Raw genomic sequence first — 21925 nt, forward strand, 5'->3', positions numbered from 1 at the left:
TTAGTAACCTCAACTCCCATTTTAAAAATATTGTTAGTTCATTGCTTTTTTTTTTCTTCCTATATCTGGATACTTGGTATTTAGTTATTTTATTTTATTTTATTTATTTATTCCCTTTTGTTGCCCTTGTTGTTTTATTGTTGTAGTTATTATTGATGTCGTCGTTGTGGGATAGGACAGAGAGAAATGGAGAGAGGAGGGGAAGACAGAGAGGGGGAGAGAAAGACAGACACCTGCAGACCTGCTTCACCGCCTGTGAAGGGACCTGCCTGCAGGTGGGGAGCCGGGGGCTCGAACCGGGATCCTGACGCCGGTCCTTGAGCTTAGCGCCACCTGCGCTTAACCCGCTGCGCTACAGCCCGACTCCCAGTATTTAGTTCTTAACTAAGGGCTTTTGTTTGTTTTGATTTTGAGTTGATACTTAAGTTTGTGTGTTACTGGGATGTATTTAAGATCTCCCTATGCTTTTCAGATAACTTATATTTACCTACTTATGTATTTTCCTCGATTTTTTTATTGTTTTCATTTGTTTGCTTTTTAATAAAACCCTTGTAAGAATCTTGGAAATTCTCTTGCTTTTCTGAACTGAATTCTGGGCACTAGTCTGTGTTCTGCTGAAACATCTACCTGTGAAGATATAAGACCAGTCTTTAAGTTCATGTTAGACTGACAAGTCTGTTTTGAGTGTTTGGGTTGGTGTTTGTGTTGTTTTTGTTTTCCTTCCTATATTTGCTTCCTCTACAGATTGTTTTTGTTTAGAGACTCTGCCATACTATGTTTGAAATATTTTTAAAGCATTTTTTTATATTTACTCCCTTTTGTTGCCTTGGTGTTTTATTGTTGTAGTTTTATTGTTGTTATTGATGTCGTTGTTGTTGGATAGGACAGAGAGGAGGGGAAGACAGGGGGAGAGAAAGATAGACACCTGCAGACCTGCTTCACCGCTTGTGAAGTGACTCCCCGGCTCAAACCAGGATCCTTAGGTGGGTCCTTGCACTTTGCACCACGTGTGCTTAACCCTCTGTGCTACCACCTCCCTTTTTTTAAAAATTTTTAAAAATAATTTTATTATCTTTATTTATTGGATAAAGACAGTCAGAAATTGAGAGGGTAGGGAGAGATAGAGAGGAAAAGAGAAAGAGACACCTTTAGCCCTGCTTCACCACTTGTAAAGCTTTCCTCCTGCAGATGGGGACCAGGAGCTCAAACCTGGGTCCTTGCGCATTGTAACATGTACACTCAACCAGGTGCGCCACCATCTGGTCCCTATGTTTGAAATCTTATCTAGGACTAATCTAGTCCAATGCTTGAGGGGTTCTACTGTGGACATTTTAGTATTACTTATTTTTATTTTATTGGATAGACACAGAGAAATTGAAAGGGGAGGGGAAAATATAAAGGGCTTTGCTTTGCTTCACCGCTTGGAAGCTTCCCCCTCTGTAGGTGGGGACCCAGGACTTGAACCCAGGGCATTGCACATGGCAACATAGGTGCTCAGCTAGGTGTGCCACTATTTGACCTGCCGTGAACTTTTTTACTTGGACTTTTTGATGTGTCCTCTGATATATATTTTTTAATTTTCTTTAAAGTTTATTAATTTTATTTGATGGGACAGAGAATTTGAGAGGAAAGGGCAAATAGAGAGGGACAGAGAGACACCTGCAGTACTGCTTCCCCTTTCTTGAAGCTTCCCACCTTCAAGTGATTAGTAGGGGCCTCCTGATCCTAGATCTTTGTGCATGGAAACACATGCATTTAAACAGGTGTCCTCTGAGACTACTGAGAAAATTTAGAATAATTCGCCAAAAATAATTTACTTCTAGAAGTAAATTATTATTATAACTATTACTTTTTAAAATTTCTTCATGCTTATTATATATTACTTTTTTCTTTCATAATGATATTTTATGTTTCTCATAAAAGTTTTTTTTTCATAAAATTTATTATACTGCACAACTTGTGCAGTGTAATTTCTATTATTGGTAATTTATTTTCAAATTATCTACTTTAGCCTTTTTATGTATAAAGCTGTCATTACTTTTGTGATTTTATTAAATCTGTTCTTTCTAATTCACAGGTGAATATAAGAAAGATGAACTCTTGGAGAGCGCAAGGTTTGTGATAGTTAAATGATGTGTCATGAATAATGCACCATTGGGCTGGGGAAACAGCATAATGGTTATGCAAACAGGCTTTCGTGCCTAAGGTCGCAGGTTCAATCCCCAGCACCACCGTAAAGCAGAGCTGAGTAGTGCTCTGGTCTCTATGTCTATCTCTCTGCATCTTTCATTAAAATAAATAATTTTTTTAAATAATAATAATGCACCATTAATTTTTTTACAATAAACTAAAAAAAGTAATTTTTTTAAATGGTCACATTGTAGGATGTAATGAAGAATACAAATTGCTAATTTAATTTTTTGTTCGCTAGGAGTGGCAATGAGGAAAAAATGATGGCTCTTCTTACACCATTAAATGTCAATTGCCATGCAAGTGATGGCAGAAAGGTACTTTATTTTGCAGTGAAGTTTTTGCAGCTAAGCCTCTTACAATTTAGTGTTCATTTCCTAGTGGCATAAAAATGCATTTATCTTATTACAGATTAAAAGACTTCTTAAGAATTCTGTTATTTCCTTTCATCAGAAATTTGAATGCAGATACTAAATTTAGTAAAACTATTGAAAATAAACATTTAGTTGTTTGCTTCCTACTTGCGATAGGGAACTAATAAACTTTCCCCATGCCTTCAGTATATATGCTGTATTTTATAAAACTAAATTGATAATTATTTAGAAAATGACGTTACGATGTTTTTTTCGGCATTATTTGTATTATATTTGGATTTTACCTTTTTGTGCATCTTTGCATCAGATTTTGGATTTTATTTTAATTGATCTGGTTAATATTTTCAGTCAACGCCACTGCATTTGGCAGCAGGATACAACAGAGTAAAGATCGTACAGCTGCTACTGCAACATGGGGCTGATGTCCATGCAAAAGATAAAGGGTAAGTAAACATTTGAACAGAAAAGGTGACCTTAAGTGTTACCATCCTTATAGTAATGTCTGTAACCTTATGATTCATACCTTTAGCTAAACATTCATCAAGCTGTTACAATATACAGATTTCTCTGAGGACACATGGAACTGTCAAACCTTTAAGCTGCCATTTACAGGGCTTACACTGCACTCTGAGGAGTATAAGTATGTATCTGGTAATAGAACTTCTTTACTAAGGTGCAGTGATAGACAAGGACTAGTAATGTAGGAACTCCTAGCAGGGAACTCCTAAGTAATGACTGTTATGAATGAGAAACCTTTCAGGAGAAGAAATCTTTCTGGACCTAGTTCTATAAAGCAAAGAAAATCACTACAGTAGAGTTGGAGGTATAAAACACATATCACAGCATGCTGAAGAAGCATTGACTTGACTGAGATGATTTACATAGGGGACAAATGATGAGTAATGTTGGAGAAATAGATAAAAATCAAATTTGGAGAGATTTTGATACTCTCACTAGGAGTTAAAACCTTATTCTGTGGACCACCATAGCCATTGAAGGATCTTAAAGAAGGGGAATGACTCTTCTAAAAGAGGAGTTTAAGTAGGCATATTGTATGTACAAGGCAGGTTGGAGAGAGCTACCAGAGGCAAAAAATGAGCAATTAGAAAGATTCAGGTATCGTGAGCATTGGTGGCAGAGAATGTGGAAAGACATAGAAGCCAGTGAGGTTACAATAAAAGATTTTATAGGATTTGTTGACTGAATGTGGTAAGAAAGGAATTCAAAAGCTACTACATTTCAAATTCTGAAGCTTAGTGAGTGAGATTCAATGACATAACTGAAATTCAGAATGGAAAGTTACTTTTAGGGCAAACATTGGTTTCACTTTTACTACTCCTGATTTTATGAAAGGATGGGGACTTAGGTGGAGGTGGTAGGTAAGTTGGAATGAAACTAATACACAAGTAAGAAATTATCTATTAGAAATGATGAGAAAAGCCATGATTCTTCAAAAAGAGGATAGATGGAGCTAACAGCTTAGTAGTGGGTAGCCAGAAGTCATCATGATGGTTCCTGTGGTAATTAGTGAGATATTTCAAAGAGCAGCAATTTCAAGAAAAGTTGGGATTTAAGGTTCCTCAGTACCTTCCTAGACAGAAAATTCTGTCTCCATTACCATCATAAAGGACCTGGGTTTTAATTTGTTAGGGACTGTAGCAACTTATTTTACAGAATCTCACAGATTTTTGTCAGAGAAGAGACTGTTTGAATTCTGACTTTGGATAAGATGTGTAGAAGTAAGGTAAGCCACAGGAAAGAGGGGAATCTGTCTTATACTCAGGATCATATGAGCAGAGCATTCAGGAAAACTGCAAATGTTTTAGCATACTGTACCTGAAAGATGTAGATAGGGTCAGATTGTTTGAATTCCAGGCTAAGTGGTTGGAAGAATGTTAAAATAAGTAATAACTATCTCATATTTACCTTTTTGAAAAAAAATCTGGTTACAGTTTGAAGGATAACTTGAAGTGGAAGCTTGTTTCATATTACAGAGAGAAATTATATGGGCACAAATTAAAGGCAGTGGCAGTAGTTACAGAGGAGGAAAGATGGATTTGAAACTTGGGAATTAAAATTATTGGGGTTAAGTTTCAAATTGCTGTTATTAAATTCTTTTTTTTTAACTGAAAGGTCATATAAGCTGTTTGCTATCTGATCTAAGCATAAATTTAAATGAATTAAAATTAAATAAGTTTCAGGACTCTAATAATAGGCTTCCTCCCTTCTTACATAGTGATCTGGTGCCATTACACAATGCCTGTTCTTACGGTCATTATGAAGTAACTGAACTTCTGGTCAAGGTCAGTTCTCTTCTATTCTTTTTACTTATTTATTTATTCATTCATTCATTCATTCATGAGAGAGATGGGAGGAGAAAGAACCAGACATCACTCTGGTACATGTACTGCCCAAGGTTATTTACTGATAGGTTAGCATCTGGCGGCTGTAAGATTTCTTGGATATTAAAGATTTTAAATATAAAGCAGCAGTACCATCTTGAGAACAGTATGTTAAATGAGTATTTTATGAAAGGTAAATTTTCAAATATTAGAAAACATTTTTTAGGGCAAGGGTAGATAGCATAATGATTATGAAAACAGACTCTTACCTGGGGCTACAAGATCCCAGGTTCAGTCCCCCACACCACCATAAGCCAGAGCTGAGCAGTGCTCTAGTAATAAAAAGAAAAAAGAAAAAGAAAACTTTTTTTTTTAAAAGTAAAATAGATACTTTAAACACCAGTTACCTTTTAAGTTACCTTTTATTGAGTTACACTTTGAGTTAGAACAGACTCCCGGGGCTAGGCAGAAGCGCAGTGGGTTAAGCGCACGTGGCACAAAGCACAAGGACTGAAGCAAGGATCCCGGTTTGAGCCCGCAGCTCCCCACCTGCAGGGGAGTCGCTTCACAGGCGGTGAAGCAGGTCTGCAGGTGTCTACTTTTCTCTTCCTCTTTCTGTCTTCCCCTTCTCTTTCCATTTTTCTCTGTCCTATCCAACGACAACATCAATAACAACAATAATAACTACAAAAATTAAACAAGGGCAACAAAAGGGAATAAATAAAAAAAGAAAAAGAAAAACACATTTGTTGGCTTCAGTTATTGGAAAGAGTATTAATTTCTTTTGCTCCAGTAAATCAAAGTTTAAAATACATAGTTAATTTAAAGTAGAAGAAAGACCCAGAAATTGAAATTGTCTGGCAGCTATAAAAAGCTACGTCAGCTGATCATCAGCTCTCCATTAAATGTTCTAAAAGATTAAGTAGTTGGTTTGTTATCAACAGAAATTTCATGGAAGGGACTTTGTATTTGATGGGAGATTGTAGCTAATATGACACCTGTGGTTCATCTAACACCAGTACCTAGAAATGGCTACAGTTGAAAAGACTTGACAACATCAAGTAAAAGCAAGTATTTGGAACACTGGAATGCAAACTCCCATTAGATGATAATACAAAAATAAGAACAGCCACTTTAGAAATCTAGCAGTCTAGGTGGCCAGATGGTGGTGCACCCAGTTAAGCACACATAGTATGAAGCACGGGCAGCCACACGAGGATCCTGGTTCGAGCTCCTGGCTCCCCACGTTCAGGGAGGTCACTTCACACGTGGTGAAGCAGGTCTGCAGGTGTCTCTGTCTCTCTCCCTCTCTGACTCCTCCTCCCCTCTCTGACTCCTCCTCCCCTCTCAGTTTCTCTCTGTTATATCCAATAAAAATGAAAAATGGCTGCCAGGAGCAGAGGATTTATAGTGCTGTCGCTGAGCCCCAGTGATAACCCTGAAGGCAAAAAAAAAAAAAAAAAAAAGGAAAGAAAGAAATCTAGCAGTCTTTTAGTAAGATTAAGTATGCATCTACTATATGACCCGTAAGGCTATATCCAAGAGAAATGGTGGCATAATAGGGACTTATACGTGAATGTTTATAACAGTTTATTCATAATAGTAAAAATCTAGAAACAGGCCAAATGTCTATCACAGGATGGATAAATAAATTATGATGTATCAGTACAGTGGAATGCTACCCAATAATACAAACAATTGATAAAGCAACGTAAGTCAGTCTCAGAATCACTGTGTGAAAGAGCCAGATGTATACAGGAGATTGTATCATAATAGATGGTGCATAATAACAGTCAGAATGGGGCCAGGAAGAGTCTATAAAAGAAGCATGAGAGGACATTCTTGGGTATTGAAAGTGCCCTATATCTTGTTTTTGAGTGATAGTGTTTTAGCTACATGTATTTGTCAAAACTCACCAGACTGGGAGTCAGGCAGTAGCGCAGCGAGTTAAGCGCAGGTGGCACAAAGCGCAAGGACCAGCACAAGGATCCCGGCTTGAGTCTCTGGCTCCCCACCTGCAGGGGAGTCACTTTATAAGCGGTGTCTATCTTTCGCTCCCCCTCTATGTCTTCCCCTCCTTTCTCCATTTCTCTCTGTCCTATCCAACAATGACAGTAATAATAACTACAACAATAAAACAACAAGGGCAACAAAAGGGAATAAATAAATATTTTAAAAGATTAAAAAAAACTCACCAGACTATACACTTAACTATATATTACTATATGTAAATTATGCATTGGAAGAAAACATTCTTGGAAAAGATGCAGGTTACATAGGAAGCTTTATTTATTTTAAAATTTTTAAGTATTTATTTATTCCCTTTTGTTGCCTTTGTTGTATTGTTGTAGTCATTACTGTTGTTATTGATGTGTTGTTGGATAGGACCCAGAGAAATGGAGAGAGGAGGGGGAGAGAAAGAGACACCTACAGACCTGCTTCGCCACCTGTGAAGCGATTCCCCTGCAGGTGGGGAGCCGGGGGCTTGAACCAGGATCCTTACGCTGGTCCTTGGGTTTTGCACCACCTGTGCTTAACCCGCTGCGCTACCGCCCAGCTCTCTATTTATTATATTTTTAGATACTTTATTTTCCTTTAAAAATGTTTTTATTATTTATTTTCCCTTTTGTTGCCCTTGTTGTTTTATTGTTGTTTTAGTTATTGTTGTTATTGATGTCGTCGTTGTTGGATAGGACAGAGAGAAACTGAGAGAGATGGGGAAGACAGAGGGGGAGAGAAAGACAGACACCTGCAGACCTGCTTCACCGCCTGTGAAGCAACTTCCCTGCAGGTGGGGTGCTGGGGGCTTGAACCAGGATCTTTGCTCTGTGTGCCTTGTGTGCTTCACCCGCTGTGCTACCGCCCAACCCCCTAAAGGTTTATTTTTAATTAGTGTTTGTGCTAGTTTATTAGGCCCTTCTGAGCAGGACTAGTAAACAGCTGTGGCTTTCCATGATGAAAAAGGTGTGTTCTCTTACTGAAATAATTGATTTTAAAATTGAACTTTGGGAATCAGGTGGTAGGTAGTGCAGCGGGTTAACCACACATGGTGCAAAGCGCAAGGACTGGCATAAGGATCCTGGTTCGAACCCCGGCTCCCCACCTGCAGCGGAGTCACTTCACAGGTGGTGAAGCAGGTCTGCAGGTGTCTATCTTGTTCTCCCCCTCTTTGTCTCCCCCCCTCTCCATTTCTCTCTGTCCTATCCAACAATGATGACATCAATAACAATAATAATCACAACAACAATAAAAAAAAAACAAGGGCAACAAAAGGGAAAATAAATATTTTTTTTAAAAAAAAAAAAGCTAACTTTGAGGCCAGTAAGATAGCTCACCAGTGTGGACTCCTAGATTTGATCCCTTGCTCTGCATATGCAAAAGCTGATTATTACTCTTCTCTCTCCCTCTTCACCTCCCCCCACCCATAAAATAAATCTTTGACAAGTAAGTTTTGAGAATGTAATTTTATCTGTTCAAGCTTGCATGAAGAAATGAAATTACAAAGTGCTAATAGTTCTAAACAACAAAAAAACATTGAACACTATATGGTTTTTTTTTTTCCTCTCCCGCCAGCATGGTGCCTGTGTAAATGCAATGGACTTGTGGCAGTTTACTCCGCTTCATGAGGCAGCTTCTAAAAACAGGATTGAAGTGTGTTCTCTTCTCCTGAGTTATGGTGCAGATCCAACGCTGCTGAATTGTCACAATAAAAGTGCCATAGATTTGGCTCCCACACCACAGTTAAAAGAAAGATTAGCCTGTGAGTGCAAAATGATATATGTTCAACTAAGATATACTGTGATATATTTTTCCTTGTTTTCAGAAATATTTGATTACTGGAATATTTGCTTAGCCATGCGTAGCTGTTCTTCGGGCGAGCACTATTAACCATTTAGAAGTTGCTATGTATTTTACTCTTAATATGCTATAAAAGAAAATATATTTGTTTTTTCAAGTCAGATTATTTTATTATGTATTAGATTTTTAGATTTATGTATTTTAAAAAATAATTTTGCTTTTGTTCTTCAGCTCTACTTTTTAGTTTACCTGCTCTGATTTTAAATGTTATTTGTGGGATTGTTATCTTATAATAAACATATTTTCCACATCTTACATCCCCTATTTTTTCTTGTTACTATTATTCAGTATTTATTGGATAGAGACAGAAAATAGGGGAGGGGAGATAGAGAGCTTCACCACTTTTGAAGCTTTCCCCCTGTATGTGGGGATACTTTTGAAAATGATTTTAGGAAAGTACTAAATATCTCTATTATTAGGTGTCATCAGTTTGTTAATTGTCTCATATAAATGTAAATGCTTTCTCTTAACACAGATGAATTTAAAGGCCACTCATTGCTGCAGGCTGCACGGGAAGCTGATGTTACACGAATCAAGAAACACCTTTCTCTGGAAATGGTGAATTTCAAACACCCTCAGACACATGAAACAGCTTTGGTAATATTTTAGATTTAAGTCTTTAAAATACAACCAAAGGGTGGGGGAGATACCTTAATGGTTATGCATAGAGATTCTCATGCCTGAGGTTTCAAGGTCCCAGGTTCAAACACCTGTACCACCATAAGCCAGAGGTGTGCAGTGCTCTGATAAAATGAAATAAAGCAAAAAGCATACTAAAATAGTCATAATGTCCTATTTTTTTTTTAATTTTTTTTTTAGGTCCTATTTATTTTAATGATAGAGAACAACTAACATAATAAAATCTTTCTTTGAGTAGTAGTATTGTTTTAAAAATACTTGCTTTATAAAATTAGTTGTCACACTGGAGATAGCACTATTATAATGAACTTTCATGCCTAAGGCACCAGGTTCAATCCCTAGCACCGTAAGTAAAAACTAAGCAGTGCTCTAATTAAAATAATCATAATCATGCTAATAATCTTTGCATTCTAGGAGGTGGCATAGTGGTAGTGTCAAACTGAAAAGCAGTAGTCCCAAATTTGATTCCCAGAGTCACATATGCTAGAATGATCCTCTCGTTCCACTTCTCTCTTTCTCTTTTATGTTAATAAATATTTTAATTGTAAAAAAAATCAAAAAAATACATATTTTAATTGTTAGTGTTTGCATATCTGAAGATAGAAAATTTCATACTATACAGAAAAATAAAAAACCTTAGCCTCCCTATCCCCTCCCCCCCCAAAAAAAAAGTTGAGATTAAATATTTGGGTAGCCATGGCGGGGGATTTGTGTTGTCCTAAATGGAACATGTCATTTCCTTTTTTGAAATATAAAACTTCTAAGTAGTTATGATTACAAAATTAGAATACACTGGAAATAGTAAAAAAAAGAAATTGTTGTCATCAAGATTTGATTTTCTACTGTTCTTAATAAGTTATATATATACTGTAAATATACTATAAAAAGCTATGTGATTAAAGTCTATTTCCCTAATAAAAGTAATAAAGTAACAGTAATAGAGGAAACATAAGTACCTGAGAACTGAGCACACTGTGAAAAGCAATAAGAAAAGAATGAAAGATAGTAATGACAGATAAATGATGGAAGATAGAAAAGGGAATGGTCTTAAAAAAAGGCCAGGTTAAAAGTATTTAAGGGCCGAGGAGGCAATTCAATGGTAGAGCATGTAGCTTGCTGGCATGTTGTCTTGGGTTTGAGCCCCAGTATTGCAGATGATGGTTCAGTACTCTGCTCACAAGCTCATTTCTCTCATGTAAATGTGTAATGATTATGGAAACAGACTGATGCCTGAGGCTCCAAGTTATCAGGTTCATTCCCTTGTACCACCATAAGCCAGAGCTGAGCAGTGCTGATTTAAATTTTTTTTTAAAGTAAGTAAATAAAAATTTGAAATGAAAAAAAGTTGATTCACACTTTATGAAATGCAATGAATGTGCTTTTGCTGAAGAAAGATGACCCAAGTTAATGTGTTTTAAAAGCAGATTGGGGAGTCGGCGGTAGGGCAGCGGGTTAAGTGCAGGTGGTGCAAAGTGCAAGGACTGGCATAAGGATCCTGGTTCAAGCCCCCGGCTCCCCACCTGCAGAGGAGTCGCTTCACAGGTGGTGAAGCAGGCCTGCAGGTGTCTGTCTTTTTCTCCCCCTCTGTCTTCCCCTCCTCTCTCCATTTCTCTCTGTCCTATCTTATCAATGACATCAATAACAACAACAATTATAACTACAACAATAAAACAATAAGGGCAACAAAAGAGAAAATAAATAAATATTGAAAAAAAAGAATAAAAAAAAGCAGATTGGTGGCTGGGTGGTGACATACATGGTTGCGTACACATGTTAGGATGTGCAAGGACCCCCGAGTCCCTACCTGCAAGGGGAAAGCTTTGAGAGTGTTGAAGCAGGGTTGCAGGTGTCTTTCTCCCTCTCTCCCTCTCTCCCTCTCCCTTCCCTCATGATTTCTGGCTGTGTCTCTCCAATAAATAAATAAAGATAATTAAAAAAAAAAGCAGATTGATCTCATAGCCTTACTTAACTATAACCATAATATCTTTATGATTAATTTACTTCCATATGCCATAATGTGAGCTACGTGAAATTTATATAGAAACCTGGCATATAAGTAAACTTTTTTTTTTGATACTTACAATGTAAAAATATTACTTTTTTTTAAATTTGTTATTGGATAGAGACAGAGAGAAATTGAGAGAGAAGAGGTAGATAGAGAGGAAGAGAGGCAGAGAGACGCCTGCAGACCTGCTTCACCGCCTGTGAAGTGACTTCCCTGCAGGTGGGGAGCCAGGGGCACGAACCGGGATTGTAACCAGTCCTTGCACTTTGCACCACGTGTACTTAACTACTCTTTTTTTTTTTTTTAAGTAGCAGATTTGCAGACTAGTAAAGGCCATGTCTTTTGAGTTTTCCAAAGATTACAAGCCCCACCTCAGGATGAGACAAGGTTGGTAGTGTAGTTTGAAATGAATGTGATCAAGAATTCTTCAAAATAAACTATTTCTATTTTTTGTGCTATCTCTTTAATACATATTCTGGGTTGATTATTCATACATACCAAAGGATCTGTGTTCATCAATTAGAAATGATTTTATTAAGAGTAAAGAAATTTGGGGTCGGGTGGTGGTGCAGTGGGTTAAGCACATGTGGCACAAAGCGCAGGGACCAGTGTGAGGATCCCGGTTCGAGCCCCTGGCTCCCCACCTGCAGGGGAGTCGCTTCACAGGCGATGGAGCAGGTCTGCAGGTGTCTATCTTTCTCTCCCCCTCTTTGTCTTCCCCTCCTCCATCTCTCTCTGTCCTATCCAACAATAAACAACATCAACAATGGCAATAATAATAACCACAACGAGGCTACAACAACAAGGGCAACAAAAAGGGGGAAAAAATGGCCTCCAGGAGCAGTGGATTCATGGTGCAGGCACCGAGCCCAGCAGTAACCCTAGAGGGGAAAAAAAAAAAAAAAAGAGTAAAGAAATTATTTTGGTGGCATGTTAGCAATAATTTCAAAAACAGTAAATTTGAAGTAAATTCATAAGCTATATAATTTACAATGAAATTTAGAGAACAAATTTCATGTGTTTTCATATTCAGCTATATATAAAGTAGGGATCCCAGAGATAGCTCACCTGGTAGAATGCACACTTTACCATGTCAGTCCCTAGGTCCACGCCCTGGCATCGCACAGGAGCACTGCAGCACCGACAGAAGCACCATAAATGGTGGTGGTGCTGTAATGCCTCTCTCCCCCTCCTTTTCTCTAAGTAAAAATAAATAAATAAATAAATAAAAATAGTTGGCCTTAGAGTAGTAGAGTCACATATGTGCAAGATCCTGGACACATACACACAATGTATATACAATAATTTCCCAAACTTAACTCTTTAGATCCCAGGGCTTAATTTTAGCTCATCATGTATGCCTTTATTTAGCTATTCACACATCTGACATATATTGAACCTATTGTGTATGTGTATTATTCTGGGTGTTAGAGGTGAAAAAATGTAACAATATGGTTGCTGTCCTCCTATATTATAAGCATAAATAATACAGTTGGCAACTCACAGTATATAATTTTCTATCACAGATTTTACTGAATTGGTAATACAAGCTCCTTATTCTGCTGTAGTAGCTAGTTGGAAGAGAAATAAGTGTTCCTTGGCTTGTCATCAGTGCTATTACTAAGCAGAACACAGAGTTGCTGGGTACCTTGTTACTTTTAAAGAACCTCAGACCTTGGGGTGTTTAAACCTTTTAGCAGCCGGGGAATTGACTTAGTAGATAGAGGATAGGACTTGTGTGCTTGAGACTCTAGGTTGGTTCCCCTACACTGCCTATGACAGAAAGGTGATCTGACGTATCTCCCCTTTGCCCCTCTACCATTAAATAAATGTCTGTGAAAAAAAATAGCATTAACACTATGCTGTTTGGGTGCAGTTTTGTAAGGAGTACTTATCACATTGTTTTTCATTACATTAATAGTGGTTTTTCAAACATGTAATACAACTATATAGCTTGGTCAGAATCTTTAGTAACAACACCAGGGTGATGGGATTTTCAGGCTCTGTCAGAATTTAGTCACCGTTACACATTCTAGCTTATAGAAAGGCTTCAAAGGGCGGGGCTAAATCGCAGAATAGTTATGCAAAGAGACTCGAGTCTGAGGCTCCAAAGTCCCAGGTTCAATCCATCATAAACCAGAGATAAGCAGTGCTCTGAAAGAAAGAAAAAAAAAGGAAAGAAGGAAGTTTTTGAAAAGCAGAGTTAAATCAAAAGTAAAACAGACATGCTACAACTTATTTTTTCTTGATTGGAAACACGAATGTTCTTAAATAAAAATCAGTTCTGTATAGTCCTTGATTAATGTTGAAATTTAAATTATCTAGCATTGTGCTGCTGCATCTCCATACCCCAAAAGAAAGCAAATATGTGAACTGTTGCTAAGAAAAGGAGCAAACATCAATGAAAAAACAAAAGAGTAAGTATGCTTTAAATAATTATAAGTTATTAACATTTCATTTTATGGAGGATGCATTCATTTTCTGGCTAATTTTCTTTTTTTTTTTTTCTCTCTTTAAGATTCTTGACTCCTCTGCACGTGGCGTCTGAGAAAGCTCATAATGATGTTGTTGAAGTAGTGGTGAAACATGAAGCAAAGGTATACTTCCTTTTTGGTAATCCAATGAGTTACTTGCTAATTCACAGATGAAGTGTCTGCCTTCCTCAACTATTCACTCTCTCAAACATAAGTTTTTTTCTTGAGAATCTGTACTTAAAATGAGCTCTGCAGGAACTTTTTCTGTATTTTTTACTATGAAATTACTCAAAAATATTTTTTAAGATTTTTAAAAAAATATTCCCTTTTGTTGCCCTTATTTTATTGTTGTAGTTAGTAGTGTTGTTATTGATGTCGTCATTGTTAGGTAGGACAGAGAGAAATGGAGAGAGGAGGGGAAGACGGAGGGGGAGAGAAAGACAGACACCTGCAGACCTGCTTCATCGCTTGTGAAGCAACTCGCCTGCAGGTGGGGAGCTGAGGGCTTGAACCGGGATCCTTACGCCGGTCCTCGTGCTTGGTGCCACATGCGATGCGCTTAACTCGCTGTGCTACCGCCCAACTCCCTCAAAAATATATTATCTCTATGTACCCACCCTTCTCCACTTCTTTTAACCAGACTCCTCTGGAAAGATTATCCAACAGTACACTCTTCAAAATATCCCCAGCTAGAAATACTGATTCTGACTTGTCATCTTAGGATTTCATTTAGCTATTAAATTTTTGTATTAGTTGTTAACAGTGTTTTACAAAATTATAAGATTTCAGGAGTATAATTTTGCACCCATACATGGTGGTGTGAAGTCATTGAACCATCCACCAAGGTTATATGCCCCATCCTCTGATAATCACTGTATTTCTTACAGTCTGAGAAAGAATTCTACTTTTCCTTTTGTATTGCCTCTCTTTGTCCTAATTTCTCTTTGGCTTGGGGGAATTGTTGATAATGTATCCTCTCAGCCTTTCCTACTGTAAATTATTGAATAAAATAAAGTTTATTTCTGCTTGACTGCTTGGCATATCTTATTTGTCTGTTCTATAAATTTCTCATTGATTACTTTTTTCATACCTGAGTGCATATTAAACTTGAGTTTGAAGCTCAGTGAAACAATTTTAATTAGAGTGACCAAACATCCTGTTTAGCTGGCACTGAGGAATTTCCTGAAACACAGGCTTTAAAATAGGTTCAGACCCACAGGACAAGTTGTTTACCTTAACCTTGACACAAGAGTGGCACCCAAATAAAAGTTTCCAAGTGAATATACTTCTGATTTCAATATGCTTTTGATGTGTGAATAAATATATTAATTGCTCTGAGTATTTTTAATTGATTTTCCAGGTCCCATTAGCATGAAGACTATCTATTTTATAGTCTAGTTTTAAGTTCACTGATAAAATCTTACTATATTTCTGTTCAGATGTAGTATAATTTGATAAATATGAACTTGAATTGCACAGTATCTCAGAATACATTAATGGCCACATAATTCATTATTGAGGAACTTAATTTCTCACATTTTTCCCCTTTTTATTTTTTTATATTTATTCATTTATTCCCTTTTGTTGCCCTTGTTGTTTATTGTTGTAGTTATTATTGTTATTCATGTAGTTATGTTGGATAGGACAGAGAGAAATGAAGAGAGGAGGGGGAGATGGAGAGGGGAGAGAAAGATAGACACCTGCAGACTTGTTTCACTGCTTGTGAAGTGACCCCCCTGCAGGTGGGGAGCCGGGGACTTGAACTGGGATCCTTATGCTGGTCCTTGATCTTTGCACCACCTGCACTTAACCCTCTGTACTACCACCCGACTCCCCCTTTTTTCTTTTATTAAAGAGGGATTCTCCTCTCCCCCCCCCCCCCATAAGCCAAATTTTTCTCATATTTTGAAGAGGTAGGAAGGACTAGAGTAAAGATGATAGTAGATGCTAGAGGTAATTTTTTATTTCCTCCAAGGTTATTGCTTGGGCTTATTGCTAGCACTACGAATCCACTACCCCAGAGACGATTTTTTCCTTCTTCCTTTTATTTTATTTTATTTATGTATTATTGGATAGAGACAGAAATTGAGAAGGGGAGGAGGAGGTAGGGAGGGAAAGAGACATTTGCAGCAGTCTTCACCACTCATGAAGCTTCTCTGCACCCCCCACTGTTGGTGGGGGACCAGGGACTCAAACCCTGGTCCTTGTGCATTTTGTAATGTGTATGCTTAGCCAGGTGCACCACCACCTGCCCACCTTTTTTTTCCCCCTATTTTATTCGATGGGACAGATAGAAATTGAGGGGGCAGGGAGAGAAAGAGGGATAGACACCTGCATACCTGCTTCACCACTCCAAAGTCTCCATGCTACAGATGGGGAGCAAGTTCTTCCACAGACCCTTAAGCATAGTACTGTGTACACTTTACCAAGTATGCCATCGCTCCGTCCCTGGAATTTTTCAAAAATTTTCAGTCAAGTTGAAGCAATTTTACAGAGAATAACTATATATTCACCACCTAGATTCTATCACTAACATTTTTACTGTATTGCTAGATATAACATCTGTCCTCTGTTCTCCCCCCACCCCATTTATTCCTTAATCTTTTGGGGGGGCAGGGTGATAGTACACCCACTTGATCACACATGATAAAATATGTAAGGACACAGATCCAAGCCCCCAGTCCCCATCTGCAGGGGAAAAGCCTCATCTAAGATGTGAAGTAGTGCTGCAGGTGTCTCTTGCTCTCTTGTTCTATCTCCCCTTCTCAGTTTCTGTCTGTATACAATAAATAAATATTTTAAAATAAATCTTATTTTTATACTTTTCAGAGTAATTTGCAATCTATATTTGTCCATATTACTTAAACATAGACGATCAGATAGAGGTCAGTATTGTTTTGTTTTGTTTTAATTTTTTTTAAAATATTTATTCCGTTTTGTGTCTTTTTCTTTTTTATTGTTGTAGTTGTTATTGATGTCATTGCTGTTCGATAGGACAGAGAGAAATGGAGAGAGGAGGGGAAGACAGAGAGGGGGAGAGAAAGATAGACAACTGCAGACCTGCTTCACCACCTGTGAAGTGAGTCCCCTACAGGTGGGGAGCCGGGGGCTCAAACCAGGATCCTTACACCGGATTTTTGTTTTTTTTTTTTGTATGTAAAATTTTTGTACAACAAAATGCACAAACCTGATATGAATTTACTAAATTTTGGCTGATGCATATACCTGTATAATCAAAAACTTGACAAGATATAGTGCATTATCAGGTAGATGAATTGCCCATCCAAGGTAATCTCCACACCCTAGAAGCAACTACTGTTCTGATTTTTCCTGGATTTATAAATTAGATTTGCCTGTTCTGGACCTTCATGTTTATGGAGTGAAATAATGTGCATATTTCAACATTGTGAGACTTTTTGCTCAATATGTTTTTGGAAGATTTAGCATTGTAGCAGATTTGACCTTTTAATTGAGAAATATTGTTAATGCATCGTAACATGTATATGTACAATATCAATATTTCACATGACAAAGTGGAAGACATAGATCAACAGAAATAAGTTAATTAATAAGAAATAAGCTTTGGGAGTCGGGCTGTAGCGCAGCGGGATAAGCGCAGGTGGCGCAAAGCACAAGGACCGGCATAAGGATCCCGGTTCGAGCCCCGGCTCCCTACCTGCAGGGGAGTCGCTTCACAGGCGGTGAGGCAGGTCTGCAGGTGTCTATCTTTCTCTCCTCCTCTCTGTCTTCCCCTCTCTCCATTTCTCTCTGTCCTACCCAACAACGACAACAACAATAATAACTACAACAATAAAACAAGGGCAACAAAAGGGAATAAATAAATAAAATAAATATTTAAAAAAAAAGAAATAAGCTTTATGCTAATGTAGTAAGATTTTGGTACTGTCTTATCTTGGGGTTAGTCTCCATGTTTTGCCTCTCAAGAGATACAGAGCTCTCTGGTAAATGTGTGAATACTTTGTGTTAATGCAATTGTTACTTCCTAACAGCTTACATTATTAACCCATAATTGGGTCTTTTGGTGTCAACCATCAGATTTGGACAAAAATAATTCATAAGAGAATAATTAAGATTACTACATTAGGACCAGTGTTAAATAAATGATTCTGTAGTTTTAATTTGTACAGTGCAAACTAATTTCGGTTTGTTTGTTTCTGTATTGTTAAGGTTAATGCTTTGGATAATCTTGGTCAGACTTCTCTGCACAGAGCTGCACATTGTGGTCATTTACAAACCTGCCGCCTACTCTTGAGCTATGGGTGTGATCCTAACATCATATCACTTCAGGGCTTCACTGCTTTGCAGATGGGAAATGAAAATGTGCAACAACTTCTTCAAGGTATTATTAAATGTGCCCCAAAGTCACTTTTGTAATTAGCAGTTAATTTCTTCACATATGTAAGAGTTGGTAGTAAACACACACACAAAAAAATTTTAAAGGAATTTGGGGTTCTTTTTTTTTTCTTTTAGAATTTTTTTTTTCTTCAGTCACCACTTTATATTCAATGCCCAAGTAGTCTTAGGTAATTATTTTGTTCCAGTAGCATTTCTGTCTAGTTTCTCTAAATAAACTGCTGGTTCTTAAGTCTTTTTTTTTTTTTTTTTTTTTTTAACATAGCACTGCTCAACCCTGGCTTATGGTGGTGCAACAGATTGAACCTGAGACTTGACAGAGCCTCAGGCATGAGAGGTTCTTAAGTTTTTATCTAAAAAGCTGAATAGTAAGAAATAGCAGTTGCTGTTGCAGAGAGAAAGAAAGAAATCGTTTTAAAAGACATATTTTGGGGTTCAGGCGGTAATTAAATGTACATGACATGAAGTGCAAGGACCATCGAAAGGATCCTGGTTCAATCCCCTGGCTCCCCACCTGCAGGGGATTACCTCACAATTAGTGAAGCAGGTCTGCAGCTGTCTATCCTTGTCTTCCCCTCTCTCTTGATTCCTCTCTGTCCTAATAACATCAATAACAATAATAACCACAAGGACAACAAAAGGGAAAATCAATAAATTTTTTTAAAGACATTTATTTCTTAGAGTGGTGCCATAGTGACAAATAATATTCTTAAACTAACTGATCCTGCAGCAGCCCAGGAAATGATATAGTGGATAAAGCATTGAACTCTCAAAACATCAATTCCTGAGTTCAATTCCTGACATCACATGTGCCAGTACTCTGGTTCTCTCCCCACCACCAAATAAATAAAAACTTTTTTAAAAGTCTTAAAAAAAGTAAACTGACCCTGCCATGTAGAAGTTATAAAGGAAAACGTAAAACTTTTTAACTGTTGAATATATTTGTTTCAAAATACTTTAGATTGAATAGCTGTTCACTTGGCATAAATCAAAACATTTTAGCCCAGAAATTTTTTTTTTAATAATGAGTAAGAGAAGAAAAAAAAAACATAACTGCATAATGCTAAGAGTCAAACTAAGGACTTTACACTTGGAATCCTTATAGTCTAGCCACAGTGCCACTTCCCAGGCTACCTCCTCCTATAAATTTTAAAGTGTCTGTACATATATCTCTACAGTTTACTAAAATTTAACTGGATATTGTTGACATCTCAGGTGAGAAGAAATATATCAGATAAAACCTTTTTTTTTTTTCCATTGGTCACCCTTGATGATTCCTATACTTGTAGTTTAGAAACCCAATTTTAAGTGAAACACTGCTTTAAAAGTATGGAATTGGGTTATGGAAATGCCCAAACTGAACTAACTACAAATTATGTGCCATTTTACACTCCCACAGAGAGTATATAACAGCACTCATTTTCCTTATCAACTATATACAATATTTTCCTTGGGTAAGATTGACTGGGTATGTGCTACAGAAAAAATCAGTCTTTTAAAATACAAACTATAGAAGTAATATCAGCGTAACTCCCTCATGCCTTTGTTGCCCACCAGTGAAAGGGGTAGGGTGGGAGTAGAGACAGTATCTCTTAATTTTAATTTGCAGTTCTAAATTGTATTTTTTGTTTTCTTCTTTGTCTTATAACTTTAATGCTATGTTACAGCTGATACTTTCCCAAATCATTTCAGTTCTGCCTTTAATACACTAGCCTAAGACACTTTACCCCAGCATAAAAATAATTCACTAAGAGCCAAAGAAAAGGAGTCGAGTGGTAGTGCAGTGGGTTAAGCACACATGGTGCAAAGCACAAGGACCAGCATAAGGATCCCGGTTCAAGCCCCTGGCTCCCCACCTGCAGGGGAGTCACTTCACAGGTGGTGAAGCAGGTCTGCAGATGTCTACCTTTCTTTTTTCTTTTTCTTTTTCTTTCTTTTTTTTTTTTTTTAAGGAATTTTGGGTTTTTTTTTTTTTTAGAATTTTTTTATATTCAATCTCCAAGTATTCTTAGATAATTATTTTGTTCTAGTAACATTTCTGTCTAGTTTCTCTAAATAAATTGCTTCTCTCTGTCTTACCCTCCTCTCTCCATTTTTCTCTGTCCTGCCTAACAACGACATCAATAACAACAATAAAACAAGGGCAACAAAAGGGAAAATAAATAAGTTTCTTTTAAAAAAAAAAGAGCCGAGGAAGTGTGCAGCAGGAGTGCAGCAGACTTGCTGCATACATGAGGCCTCAAAGGTCCCAGGTTCAATTCCCAGCATCACTAAGAAGTGCCCTGCCCCCTACCCCATAAGAATAAATACAGCTAGTCCTCACTGAATGACCTCTTTGTTTATAGATCACTCAGAAGTTAGGATCAGCTCTTGGGCTATCTGATGAGTCAGTGTTCTGACAGTGTACAAGAAACGTTCAGCTACAAGAATCTCATCTCACCTCGCCTCCCTGCTTCACTCTTATTCCCACTGTCAGTGTACACTACACTAGCATTTTTCAGTATTTGTACTTTACTGTGCACTCCATGGTACAAGGTATTTTTTTTTTAATTACAGTACTGTATACTACTGGAAAAAAAATCAAAACTATATTTTAAACGTTACAAATAGGGTCAGGCAGTGGCACACCTGGTTGAGTGTGCATGTTACAGTACATAATGGCCCAGGTTCAAGCCCCCATAGAGGGGGAAGCTTCACAAGTGGTGGGATAGTGCTGCATCTCCCTCTTTATCTCACATGTTCCTATCTCTATCCAATAAATGAATAAAACCACTAAAAAAGATTTTTTGAATGTTATAAATTATGCAAAAGTGACATTAAAGATGGTTGATAAGCCCATGATCAGTGTAATACATTACTGTGGAAGTACTGGTAAGAGCCAGCACCTCCTTTACTGATAAATTCATTTATCTACTGCAGGAGTAGGGAACATTTGGGTGGTAGCTATCCCACTGTGGAGATAAAATACTTTTTTTAACCAGAGCACTGGTCAGCTCTGGCTTAGGGTGGTGCGGGGTGATTGAACATGGGACTTTGGGACCTCAGGCATGAGAGTCATAACCATTATGCTATCTACTCCCACCACCCAGATCTGGCTGTTAGTATGGCCTGCAAAATCAGTTGTTCTGACCCTGCTAAGGCAACCACAGGCAGAACTCAAAAGTCAATAAATCTAGGAGCTTTTCCATAGTGGTATTAAGTGCTAACCTTTTTTTAACATTTATTTATTCCCTTTTGTTTCCCTTATTGTTTTATTATTGTAGTTATTATTGCTATTGTTATTGATGTCGTCATTGTTGGATAGGACAGAGAGAAATGGAGAGAGGAGGGGAAGACAGAGGGGGAAAGGCAGACACCTGCAGACCTGCTTCACTGCCTGTGAAGCGACTCCCCTGCAGGTGGGGAGCCAAGGGCTCGAACCGGGATCCTTAGGCCAGTCCTTGCACTTTGCACCACATGTGCTTAACCTGCTGTGCTACCACCTGACTCCCTAAGTGCTTATTTTTAAGTTGGTAAGTTTGTATGGCTGGAAAATGATGCTATAAATATCCAAATAGCCCTTGGTTTAAAAAAAAAAAAATTCCCCTCCCCTGCTCTACCAGGTTTCAGAAACAAAACCTAATCACTGAGGACTACCTGTAAATCTTTTCTTAAAATATCTACCTATAT

The 21925-nt window shown here is 37.6% G+C and overlaps 1 protein-coding gene across 2 annotated transcripts in view; it reads left to right on the forward strand.

The window, feature by feature from the left end:
• The window catches only part of TNKS2 (tankyrase 2), a 76128-nt gene that overhangs the window by 16161 nt on the left and 38042 nt on the right, over positions 1-21925 (forward strand). The window contains exons 4-12 of one of the 2 annotated variants that reach the window (XM_007516803.3): positions 2078-2114; positions 2432-2507; positions 2913-3007; positions 4801-4867; positions 8480-8666; positions 9240-9361; positions 13734-13825; positions 13927-14005; positions 18071-18242. In XM_007516803.3, coding sequence (XP_007516865.1) covers positions 2078-2114; positions 2432-2507; positions 2913-3007; positions 4801-4867; positions 8480-8666; positions 9240-9361; positions 13734-13825; positions 13927-14005; positions 18071-18242 — 927 coding nt within the window. The remainder of the gene's footprint in view (positions 1-2077; positions 2115-2431; positions 2508-2912; positions 3008-4800; positions 4868-8479; positions 8667-9239; positions 9362-13733; positions 13826-13926; positions 14006-18070; positions 18243-21925) is intronic. The other variant, XM_060191926.1, reaches the window with a different exon arrangement.

Source organism: Erinaceus europaeus, chromosome 1 (genome assembly GCF_950295315.1).
Source record: "Erinaceus europaeus chromosome 1, mEriEur2.1, whole genome shotgun sequence".
NCBI lineage: Eukaryota > Metazoa > Chordata > Mammalia > Eulipotyphla > Erinaceidae > Erinaceus > Erinaceus europaeus.